This window comes from Poromitra crassiceps (assembly GCF_964638095.1).
Source record: "Poromitra crassiceps genome assembly, chromosome: 12".
In the NCBI taxonomy this organism is placed as follows: Eukaryota; Metazoa; Chordata; class Actinopteri; order Beryciformes; family Melamphaidae; genus Poromitra; species Poromitra crassiceps.
Genome location: NC_139632.1, coordinates 42,025,634 through 42,038,840, shown reverse-complemented (window position 1 = coordinate 42,038,840; position 13,207 = coordinate 42,025,634). Strand labels below are relative to the sequence as shown.

The window sequence follows — 13,207 nt, the reverse complement described above, 5'->3', positions numbered from 1 at the left end:
TGAAAAGGCAGCACTTGCCCCTCCCTCATTACCACCCACTGAGGTGCCCTTGAGCAAGGCCCTTAACCCCCAACCGCTCCAGTGGAGCTGCTCAGTGGCCAGCAGATCAGACTGGTGGTTGTACTGGGCAGCTTCCAGGTATGAATGTGTGTGTGAATGTGAACAGGGCGCTCCTGAAAAAGAGAGCATTGCTCTCAGTGAGACTCCCCCTGTATAAATAAAGGTTAAAAAAAAAAAAAAAAGCTCTCCCATTGTCCAAGCACTGAGATGTTCTGCTGCTTTAAAGCTGCAATTTCATCCATCTATCTTTTGGAGACTTGATGATCTACATTATGCCTCATTCTCTAGCTCCTAACCCTAACCTTAACATCACAACTAAATGCCTAACCCTTACCCTAACCCTAACCTAAACCCAATTCTAACCTAACCATTAAAACCAAGTCTTCACCTTCAAACAGTCCTTTGAAGGTGTGTGAGAAAGTGAGGGCATGCCAAAATCTCCTCACTTTCCTAAAATATCCTCACTTCCCAGGTATAAAACTCTAATTGGTTTTCACCAACATAGCTGTACAAGAAGACACACACACACACACACACACACACACACACACACACACACACACACACACACACACACACACCCACACACACACACACACACACACACAATCACACACTATCTATTTTGAAGTCTTGGCGCAGTGCCTCAAGGTGACGTACTCTGCTATAAGATTACTTTGAGCGAGTCACAACGAGGAAGGCAACCATAGTGCTTTGATGATGTTATCATGGAGCTTGTTTCATCTGTGTCGTGTTTGTGCTTCTCTCTCGTGATGAGGCCTTATTTACGCTACATCAACTAGTGACTCATCGCATTGCTTTGGCAAAAGGTATTCTTTCCCTTTCATGGCAGTAAAGAGTCATGTATTTGAATGAGAAACATCGGTACAGAGAAAAGGAACGTCATGCATCACAGGTTGAAAAATGTAATCAAGCTCACAATATAATTTATAAGAGGCAGCGTTCTTCTGTAAGTGGGACATACTTGCTTAGCTGTTTGCTTGAAAATAAATGAGCCCCCTTTTTGCTGGGGACCTCCTGGAACCGTAGTCCCTGGGCCGGACCCCACTTTTGGCCCATTTCCACCGCTGGTATCAGCGCGGCCCCGCCCAGCTCGTCTCGCTTTTTTGTCTCATTCCACCGATCAAAAACCTGGACAGCCCGGGTCGAGTCGGGGTTGAGTCGTGCTGCTTTTGGTGCCTGCTCTGTTGAGGTTCCAGCGCTGTGGACCCGGTACCATACGGTGACGTGAAAACACTGCAGACGACTGATTGGTCAGGCAGAATCGTGTTTACTGTATCTACTGTCAATGCTGGATGCCAGTTTAGTGGGGCTTACCTTCTCTTCTGTTATTTCCATCAGTCTTTTATTTCCATCAGTCTTTTGTGTTGCTGCCTTCGGCTCTGGTGAAATAAAATCGATCTCCTTGCTCAGCTTTAACATGACGGTGGTTTTCAATTGTTTTGAGAGAGAAAAAGTCCGCTCCTCAGGAAGCCCTTTGTAGTTGTGTGTAACGTCGGCTCCGTTAGGCCGGAGGCGGGGGTTTAGCGAAGCCGCGGTCTTGCCTGGTGAGTTGCCGCCGGGCTAGAGGCTTCCCTTCTCCCTGTAGTGCAACTCCCGTCCCCCGCGCAGTGCATGCATGTGAGTTTGAGTAACAACAAAGTGATATCCATTCTCCTGGCCGATTGTCATTTGCCCATGTACACTGTAGGTCATTTACAGGCACCAGTATTTCATAACCAGTTTAAAAGTTCCGTGTATGGATTTAATTTTAACGTTATACGTTATAGCCCACTTCGGCTATGGGCGGAGGACAGATATGCGGTCGCTATGATGACCAGGTGTGGGCGGAGGCGAGTAAACTTGCTATGGAAACAGAGTCTATATCAAGTAGAGACGAGTAAGACCAGGTCGAGTAGAGCTGTACTGTGCCGTTATATGTGGTGGAAATGAGCCATTTGAGAACCACTGGTATAGACAGGTAGCATCATGGTCCCTCACCTTTCTATTCCCTGTGGACGCAGCATCAACAGCTGGAGTTTTACTGGAGGATATGAATATGAATTGTTGCCTCGTGCCTCAGAAGCAGGTTGTATCACCTGGGGTTTGAACCTGTGACCTTCACACTCAACATGTCCAACGATTCCATAACATGAAAGCAGTATAATAGGTAGTACTGTAGGTCGTTTTGCACAGACGATCAGGAATTATCCATTGAGGCTAGATGTTTATTCACATGTGGAAGCAGAATCTGGTATAGGCGGAAATTAAATTCAAGTCAGCTCAATCTGTCCCAGGTAACAAGCTGAAAAAAGATAATGCATCCCAGATAACATGAGTGATATAAGCAACAACATGAGTGATGAGACACACTCAGTGGCTGCACATCTAAAGACATAGTGTCTGTAAGTCTTGTCATTCTAGTTTGCTGTATAGAAAGCAGCCATTACTGCAGCTGTTTCTGCTTACTGGCTAGCATTGACTGATGGCGCTCTACATGAGATGCCCCATATGGAACTAAGAAGACTCCCACTTAGGGTTTTGGTTCCTACTGTGCTCGGGCCACCCACAGCATAATGTGTGCATTCACGCCACCGTGGTCTACTTTGAGAAAGATGGTTTACAGCCAAGACAAGAGAGAATTCCCACACACACTGTCCTTTTACTTGCAATAAACTTCATTACTGATATAACGTTTTGGTCCTTAGACTTTCTTCAGGTAAAAATTAGGAACAAAGAACATTCCAGACACATAGCCAACACCTCCTCAGATAGCCAACACCTCCTCAGATAGCCAACACCTCCTCAGATAGCCAACACCTCCTCAGATGAGGCCAATCAGGGACCATGAACTAGTCAGGTAATCAGTCTCATGATGATCTGGATGCATTTAGCCCAACCACCATCAAAAATGGACATTCCACAATCTATGATGGATGGCAACTATATACATTTATATACAAACATTGAATACTATAGTTAAAGTTAAAAACAATTTGTCCAAAATCATCTCTTCCATCATGACAATATTGTTAAGCTGAAGGTAAATCTCAGGGTGACATTATCACAATTTCACTGTTTTAGGCTGCCCCATAAATATACATACCGGCAGTAGGTTACGTATAAAACTCCCAGACACTGGTTAACACTTTATAAAAGTGTTTACCAAATGCAGCAGCAGAGAGACGGAAGTCTTTTCCCCCCGTAAAGAACCATGTGATGGCTGCTCAGGTTGAAAGCAGACACAGCCAGATGTGGGAGGGTCTTTGTCACCGAGTGAGTGACAGGGAAGACGTCTCCAGCAAAGCTGCTACATCCTCCTCACCCGAGCTCACTGGTCTCTCCACTCATCAGTCACAGCACGCACTTGATGTCAACAAAAAGCCCCCAAAAAAAAGATAGATTGAATTTTGGATCTGTTTGAAGTTTCCCCCCGTATGCTACAGATGTAAAGGACACATTGGCACAGTGGAGTGAGGATGTGGAAAGATGGAGATGGTTGCAGATGGTTGCGGCGGCTGTGGTCCTAACTGGCAACCGCAGAGTCGCCACATAACACGCTGTCCCAGTCGGTGCTGAAGCCCATGTTCTGACTTCAGTGGAGGAGCAGAAACAAAGGAGACGTGTATGGCCCCTCCGGCCCTTCTCTCTGTCTGGCGCAAGTTTGAATTTTGATGTGGCAAGTTGGTTGTGACTGAATGACCCTTCAGCGTGGGCTTGTTTGTTCATATAGTGAACGAATGGAGTACTCTATTGAGTACTTTTTACGAGTTCTGATGGCTTCGCCCCCGTCGTCAGCACACGTCAAAAGAGGAATGTCATGTTTTCCTCTCTGATTAGTCAAACAGATGGATGTCTTCTGGTGTGACCCTTTGACCTTGCTGGGACAGTGTGTGGAAGCTGGTTGAGGGAGAGCCTCGTCTGCGCCAGTGACACGGATGACGCAACACTGTTTGGATCTCACCTGCAATTACCGCTCATCCCCATAGGTGTCGCCAAAGAGAACGGAACTGAAATCTTCGAGATGATCGCTTTAAGTCGGGCGTGTTTCCCCAATTTCGACTTAAGTAAAACCACACACATGCGCATTGCGCGCGCACACACACACACACACACACACTCTCACACACACACACACACACACACACACACACACACACACACAATCGGTGGTCTAATACCATAGTGACCTATCGATGAGTCATTCTCAGACCCCCAACCCCAGTGTGGAGGCGGAACAGGGAGAGAGACTCTTTGTCTCAGCTTGGGAAAATACCCCCGTGCAAATTGTATTTGGTTCCTCCGATGAATACAGAGGAATATACAACAACAAACAGACCTATGTTTGAAGCCCCCGGTGGCGAGCTGAAAAGGCTCAGTTGACATGTGTTTTAAGCACAGCCTGAAATGTTATGACCATGTGCTCGTGGGACCTACAAGAGCCATAGAGTCTGCTTCATGCACTGCTGACACGTTTCAAACAGAAAGGGACCTCAGTTTCCCCTGTCGTTGCTTTATGTTACGCTAGGATTTCTGCTCTCCCAACCCCGAGCTTTTGTACGCCTCAATGGCCATCAGTCAAAACCATGGAAATGGGATGCTCAGAATCCAAGCCAGCGATGCCTGTTAGGAGCAGGTAATCACTCACTGACAGATGGCTATTGAGGAGAATGTATTATTGAAGGTGTCAAACAAGCACCTTGCATGGCTTAGCATCACCTGAACAGGCTGGAAGACAGGCACCTCACACAGAGGGAGAGAGAGAGAGAGAGAGAGAGGGGATGACACAAATGAATGAATGAATTTTTTATTATTGTGTCATGCATACTTTTGTATTGACCATCTGAACAGTCACGTGACGTCTCTTGCCCCGGAAGTGAGTTCACCATTCAATTTCTCCATAGACATTTCAAAAAATCCTAACATAACAAGTTTTAAGGCTGGAACCAAGCCAACGTGTGAGCTACTGAATCATGAGTGACCATAAAATATTTCACTTGGAGCAAAGACAAAAATAAAGACGGGGGGGATTGAATTTTTGATTTGCCCTCCCCCTTGTTATTTTTTGTTTTTGGGCCGGCCCATGTTTATCCTGCCTTATTGGAACAACCAACCACACGCACAAGTTGACAATGCCGTTGTTACAGTGCAGCGAGCAAGCCGGACTTGGCGGTTGTGCTGGAATGACATGGTGATCTCGCAACATGGCTGCCAGGGGAGTTCTAGGATGCTTCTGCAATGCATTGATAGTGTTTTGGAACCCGTCCTTTAGGGCTAACTCCTTTTAAGGTATATGAAAATAAAAAATACTTATTTTAATACTTACTTAATACTACTTCTTCTTTTTTTTTTTTTACCAGAATCCACTTCATTTTGGAAAGAAAAGCGCGAGGCCTCTGGGAGTTGAAATGTAATATTGCTGTTCTGTGGTAATGCACTTAACATCAGCTGTTTCTGTGGTAATGCACTTAACATCAGCTCCGCTCTGGCAGACTGCTTGCCTGGCTTGTTCTCTGTGCCTGGTGGGAATTGCACATGTGGTCTGGAGTGACAGAGGAACTGGATGAGGTCAGGCTCCTCAAAGGCATTGTTACATTGTTGCTAAGTGTGACTCTCTTGCTGAGCTACATGTGCTGCTCACTGCTGACATGTTGATGCTATCTGTTGATAGCATCAAACTATGAGCTATGAGTTGTGTTGTATGTCATGCAAATTATACTGGAGGATTAAGGATACTCTTGCAGCCAGTATTGTGTGTGCATGGGTATACACAGAGCCGTGTAGATAGAAGAGTCGCGACATCTCCATTCACTCCAATGGACCAGTTTTTTTTACTCTCAAGAGTTCCAGGAAGTAAGGTCCTGGATTAAGCAGCACCGTCGAGTTGCAGCAAAATGGACAGTTTGTGTTGTACTTTGATTTTTTTTTTTTTTTTTTTTTTTTTTTTTTTTTTATCAAATTGTACATTATCAGCTTTATTTTAGCATTAAAAAGTAGCGCGAGACCCCTTCCTGGCTGTTCATTGGCTAATGTGTCACGCATTTTGGTCAAAGTCAGTTAGTACAACAACAGCTCAGTCTGTATTGGCTCAGGAGCTTCAAGTCTTGTTATTCAACCCTCAATCTTTTCAGTTTGTCAATGTGGGTTTAAACAGCGGCTTAAGGAAACCTCCTCAAATCCTCCTCATGGGCTGTCCATGGACTGACCCTGGCCCTCAGTTGAGGATGAAGGATCTTTGGGAGAAGTGGTCTCTCTAAAGGCAAACCACCCTGAATGGTGCTCTCTCTTATTGTTCTTGGACACACTGGTCCTTCTTTCAATCCTGCAGAAACGGGGTTGTCAGCGCTATCAGTAGGCTAATCATTTGCTAGTGTGGAAAGCAGAGGTGATTTCAGTTTCTGTTCAAAACATGCAAATGAAGAGAGAAAATAATCGACTTAATAATTACTTAGTTCACAGTTATTTCATCTTGGAAAATGAATTTGATTGGCAAAAGACTAAATCTACTAAACTTACGTTTGAGCTTGTCATTCTGCTCCTTTGAATTGAATGAACGAACCAATTAATACAATTTAGAAAGTTGACGTGTGTAGAATTATAACATCAATAGATGAGCAACAGCAAGTATGTATTAACACCCCGTTTGCTACCGGGAGCAATGGGGCTTGTGGAGAAAGTATTTTGAGAAACACAAAATGTACCTTTAACCTACTTACTTCACCTAGTACTTACAATTACTTTTTCATTATTTGGAAAATGAAAATGTTTCATTGGCATCCCCCCCATTTTCTTAATAAAAAAAATTGCCTCCTGAATTGTTTTTATATCGTATTGGTAGTAGTGGTTAGCCAACCTTACATTTGAAATGTGGCCTCTCCATGTGCCCGGGTGTACATCTAATGAATGAATCAATGAATGGAGAGAAAAAAGAAAAAGATTCGACATGGCAGGTTAGTGTTGCTCCTCCTGACCCTGTGTGTGTCTCTCTCTCTCTGACAGGGTTCTAAGGGAGACCCAGGGCTGTCTCCAGGACAGGCTCCAGCAGGAGACAAGGTAAAGTCCCTGACCACTCTGTCCCAGTCAGTCACAACACAGACTGTCTTTCTCTCCTCTCCTCTCCTCTCCTCTCCTCTCCTCTCCTCTCCTCTCCTCTCCTCTCCTCTCCTCTCCTCTCCTCTCTCAGTAATAATGCCTCTCTTTTTCAGACCCTCCCTTATCTTACCCCTCTATCACTCCTTTGACACTGATACTTCTCCTGTGACTTTTTACCTGGACTGCCACTGATGAGCCTTTCTTTGCACCAGTCGTATCTAACATCACATCTCACTTTAGTCTCCCCTCATTGAGCCACTATTTTGCCGGTGCTCAGAAACCTCCTTGAATAATGATTATTTAGTAATAAACATGCGTACCAAAAGCTTCCAACACTTATTTGTGGTGGAAGTGTTTGCATCTATTAAAATGCTTTATGTGTGCATTTGTTAGCATATTGCTTGATCAATGAGGTGCAGTGTTATTAGTCTGCTTTCATCCATTCAGCAACTGCTTATCTTCCTGCCCTCCTTTCTGCATTTCAGACTCAGTCTATTATCACAGATCTGTCTGCCTTCACCTCAGCTGGCCTCTCTGTCTCTCTCTCTCTCTCTCTCTGTCTGTCTATCTCTCTCTCTCTCTCTCTCTGTCTCTGTCTCTCTCTCTCTCTCTCTCTCTCTCTCTCTGTGTCTGTGTCTCTGTCTCTCTCTCTCTCTCTCTCTCTCTCTCTCTCTCTCTCCCTCTCTCTCTCTCTCTCTCTCTCTCCAAGCCAAATTCTCAAGATCTAGACACTCCTAGAAAAGCCTCTGAGAATAACTGAAGAAGAATGTTCAATGTAATCTTCAAGATTTTCACAGAATAGTCCAATTGGGTTTCTTGACTTATACACACCTGTCACACTTGTGAAAATTAAGTTACCCCCCCACACACACACACACACACACACCCACACACACACACACATTTTACAAATCATGCCCGTTCACATGTACCTTGATCTGAAATTAAGATTCACCCAGAATGAAGTTATTTGCACCTGATTTAATTTACCCATGTAGGCATGGCCGTAACTAGCTATGAGCACGGGGAGGTCCGGACCTCCCCTAATATTTCAGAGGAATTTTTTTTTTTTTTTTTATAAAACAATCTGCATGGAAAAGCATGAAAAACACGGGATCGCTTTTATTTTGAAACGAAAGGCAGGTCAGGCAGCAAGTCATCTGACGCTGCGTCCGCGGTAACTTGATTCCGAGAGAGCAGCAGCATGGTGGTGAGTGATGACTGTCTGTCTGCCTGGCGAGATAATTGAAGGTGAGCGAGCGAGTGAACAGTGAGCGAGTGAACGACAGACAGTGAGTGACACTGACAGATTTTTTAGCAACAACCAAGAAAGTAAGTGTCTAGTCTGTCTCTTAAGTAATGTTACCTGTGTGACACGTTGGGATGCTACTGGCTAATCATGCATGATGCCAATTGCAAAGCTCCCGAAGTCAGGTATGCAGGTGGCTATATGCATGGTTTCAGTTTCATGACCCAATAAGTAACGAAAAGAGGTGGTGTAAAGTTAAAAACAACATAATATATTTTATTTTATTTTTCAATCGTTCCTATCAGGAATAAATAAATGTCCCTCTGTATGTTTTTTTTATTATCGATGATGACTTTGTGTGTTGTGTACGGCTTGGGTTGTGTACCTGTGTTTGTAGGTGTCATTTTGATATGAATTTGGCTAAAACAGTTTGTGTTTGTTAGTTACAATTATGTTGACAGGAGAGCTGAGCAGGTGGTGACATGAAAGAGAATATACTGAATAATGACATCACAACAGTATAATCCTAATGTTGATTTAAAATGATATATTACTCTAAATATGGCTAAAAAAGGGGGGAAAAAACCCTCAAATTTTCCCCTTGCTGGACCTCCCCTATTTCGGAACCCTGGTTACGGCCCTGCATGTAGGTTATTGCCTGCTCTGTGTCTCTAGTAGGTTAGGCTAAGCGGCTAGCTAGCTCTGTCCAGTGTGCATGCTAACACTTTAGCATACAGTGAGTTGTATGTTCAATGAATTATTCTTAGCTGATTAGCATTAGTATGTAGTATGCGATAGACTTTTTGCTAATCCAAAATCGACATGGGTTTTTACTAGTAAATTGCCTGTAACGTAGATCCATAACTTCTGAAAACAAAATCACAGTCTTCATCATTAGTGAAGCTCATTAGTTCAAAAAACGTGAGCTATCTGCCAACTTTGTTCACTTCCTGTGTAAACAAATCAAGTCATGTTAGAAGTCTTTCAGGAAGAGAGATCTTCTGCTTTGAAACTAGTTCCTGCATGTTTGTCTATTTGAACAAACCTCTAAACAAGCCTGGCAGATTTATCTACGCTGAGAGCTGCTAAGGTTCTCGTTGTCCTACTTTTAGGATCATGCTAATTGCAGCTGATTTCTTAGCATGCACTGTATGTTAAAGCGTTAGCAGCGTGCACACCGGACTGAACTATCTGACAGAGACACAGAGGGGATGTTGGTGTCAATCCTCTCATCATAATAGGTCAAACTCTTGACCAAACTCCCAAAAGTCGGTGTGTAGTCCTTCACTGACGGTGTGCATTGGATCCCAATCCCTCTCTCTCAGGTGTTCTGCTAACCTGCTTGCTCTCTCTTCCGTTTGTACGCAGGGTGACAGAGGTCCTCCAGGTCTACCCGGTCAGGATGGATTTGCAGGGCCCCTGGTAAGAGCTGACATGTTTACCTGCTTTGGTTTTAACCAGACATCTGATTCGTGAAAGTCAGAGTCGGAAACAGAGTCAGAGTGGGAAACAAGTAGACCAGCAGAGTAGCTGAGTTTGCTGATGTACTTAGGGGCTACTAAATTCACAAATAATACATTGGCTTACTGCTCCTATTGTACTTTTGCAACTATATTTGTCACACCTCACCTCATTTTCTTCTTGTCTATTTCCATGGTACAATAAACAATACAAATTTAACATTGTACACCCTCAACTTAAAACAAATGTGGTGTGGACCAGGGGCATCATGTGTGTGTGTGTGTGTGTGTGTGGGGGGGGGGGGGGTGGTGTGGGCCAGGGGCATCATGTGTGTGTGTGTGTGTGGGGGGGGGGTGGGGGGGTGGACCAGGGGCATCGTGTGTGTGTGTGTGGGGGGGGGGGGTGTGGTGTGGGCCAGGGGCATCATGTGTGTGTGTGTGTGTGGGGGGGGGGGGTGTGGTGTGGGCCAGGGGCATCATGTGTGTGTGTGTGTGGGGGGGGGACCAGGGGCATCGTGTGTGTGTGGGGGAGGGGGGGTGTGTGTGGTGTGGACCAGGGGCATCGTGTGTGTGTGTGTGTGGGGGGGGGGGGGGGGTGGACCAGGGGCATCGTGTGTGGGGGAGGGGGGGTGTGTGTGGTGTGGACCAGGGGCATCATGTGTGTGTGTGTGTGTGTGTGTGTGGGGGGGGGGGTGTGGTGTGGACCAGGGGCATCGTGTGTGTGTGTGTGTGGGGGGGGGGGTGGTGTGGACCAGGGTCATCGTGTGTGTGGGGGGGAGGGGGGGTGTGTGTGGTGTGGACCAGGGGCATCATGTGTGTGTGTGTGTGTGTGTGTGTGGGGGGATGTGGTGTGGAGCAGGGGCATCGTGTGTGTGTGTGTGTGTGGGGTGGGGGGGGGGGGGGTGGTGTGGACCAGGGGCATCGTGTGTGTGTGTGTGTGTGTGTGTGTGTGTGGGGGGGGGGCGGGGGGGGGTGGACCAGGGGCATCGTGTGTGTGTGTGTGTGGGGGGGGGGCAGGGGCATCGTGTGTGTGGGGGGGTGGTGTGGACCAGGGGCATCGTGTGTGTGTGGGGAGGGGGGGGGCAGGGGCATCGTGTGTGTGTGTGGGGTGGGGGGGGCGGGTGTGGTGTGGACCAGGGGCATCGTGTGTGTGTGTGTGTGTGGGGGGGGGGGGTGGACCAGGGGCATTGTGTGTGTGTGTGGGGGGGGTGGTGTGGACCAGGGGCATCATGTGTGTGTGTGTGTGGGGGGGGGGGGGTGGACCAGGGGCATCGTGTGTGTGTGTGTGTGTGTGGGGGGGGGGGTGGTGTGGACCAGGGGCATCGTGTGTGTGGGGGGGGGGGGAGGGATGTGGTGTGGGACAGGGGCAGCGTGTGTGTGTGTGTGTGTGGGACAGGGGCAGTGTGTGTGTGTGTGCGTATGTGTGTGTGTGTGTGGGGGGGGGGGGGGTGTGGTGTGGGCCAGGGGCAGTGTGTATGTGTGTGTGTGTGTGTGTGTGTGTGCGTATGTGTGTGTGTGTGTGGTGGGGGGGGGGCGATGCGGGATTACACCCATTTTAGAACTCGACCTTCATTTTTATGTCAGCGACACCTGTAAAGTTTTGTAACTGCATCTTGCTCGGCTTTGATGCTGTCACGTTAACAGAATGTGTCCACAGAGAGACATAGAGTGCGTTTACATGCACACCAATAAACTGTTTATTAGCGGATTTCTGAGTTACCTGATTATTCAAATGGTCATGTAAACAGCATAAACCGATTATCTTTATCCGTTTATGGCCATTATCGGGTTATGAATAAACCGATAAACACACCTAGGTTTCTGGGCAATAATCGGTTTTCTCTCTGCATGTATCCAGCATAACCGGGTTTCTTTCGGGTTTATATATCTGCGCATGTACGACTTGCAGGAGAGAGAGGCACTGAGGGAGAGACGCGCTGCACTCACTGGCCCCTCGGCTCTCCTCCCGGTTCTCTCACCGGCATGCCCGGTCTCTCTCCCGGCCACAGCGCACCACAGCCGGCTTGGCGAGATGACGGTGAGCACGGAGCCCCTGGCTGAGCGGAGCGGGGAGCTCTGCTCTCTCTTCCCGCACAGAGCCGGTGTCCCTGTAACGGCACCGCTGCTGCACTGCACTATGTTGAAATGTGGGTATTCTACGGGAGGGGACGAATATTTGTCTCGGATTGCAAATAGAATGACGTAGCCTACAGACAACAGACTCAGAGTCGTTCAAAACACAACACACACATAACGTTAAAATCCGTGACAAATTCTGTCCGTTTTCTGACAGGTAGGCTACAGTATTTCAATTCAACACACGTTGTGGGTCATGAACATTTGACGTGCTTAAGTCACCTCACCTGCCTGCCTCTGTGCTGTGTGCTCGGTAAAGTTGGAAATATTATTGTGGCGGAATGAGGCGCACACCGAGGCAGATCCTTTGGCTTATCAAACTCTTTATTTAGCGAACGGACAGACACACATGAAGGCAGGCACGCCAACACCTCGCTAGCTTCTCCTAGCCTAGCCTAGCTCTCCCCAGCACGTCTGCTCTCTTCCAGCTTCACACAGCTCTCCCGACCATTCCCACTTCCTCCCCTAGTCTCCACCCACTGGCCCTATGCTCCCTTCACTTGCCACTCCAAAACCCCAAACCCCACATGCACAGAACAACATAACAGACAGATACAGTTAGACATACACCCTACTTAGCTATCCCATAATACTCCACCTTTCCCCACGCTACATTATTGACAGATGCACTTCCAAAGCGACGCCTATTCCAATTTTAGTAAAGTAGACGAGATACACAACCTAATTTTCACCTAAACCATCCTCTGCGCTGGACAAATAAATTAGGAAAATGTGATTTTGCATTTTGCAGCTATATTCTGTTGTTTTATTCCGGAATTAATGGTGCCTTTCTGGAGAGAAATCCGACTAATTGACTGAATCATGTAAACCTGGGTTTCTCCTATTGTCGGATTATTAAAGTGCATGTAAACGCAGAAATCAGATTATTGCCATAAACTGATTATTCACAGTTATCCGTTTATTGTCTGCATGTAAACGCACTCATATAAACAGACTCGTGAGGTGAAAACAATACCAGCTGACGCTGTCGCGGCTGGTAAAAAAATACTCTGTATTGATGTCAGACAATGGGAGATATTGACACACACACACACACACAACACACACACACACACACACACACACACACACACACACACAACTATGTGTTAGCCACAGACATTAGCTGAGGCCTCAACAGAAGCCTTACTTTGGTCAGGATTGGATTACTCAGTCAGAGAGAGGCTGGATGTCTCTGCCTCTCTCTCGC

At 46.6% G+C, this 13,207-nt stretch overlaps 1 protein-coding gene across 1 annotated transcript in view; it reads left to right on the top strand.

The window, feature by feature from the left end:
* col24a1 (collagen type XXIV alpha 1 chain) overlaps nt 1-13,207 on the top strand; it is a 179,293-nt gene that overhangs the window by 43,143 nt on the left and 122,943 nt on the right. Inside the window, exons 6-7 of the mRNA XM_083647399.1 lie at nt 7,060-7,113; nt 9,770-9,823. Of these exons, the coding sequence (XP_083503525.1) occupies nt 7,060-7,113; nt 9,770-9,823 (108 nt within the window). The remainder of the gene's footprint in view (nt 1-7,059; nt 7,114-9,769; nt 9,824-13,207) is intronic.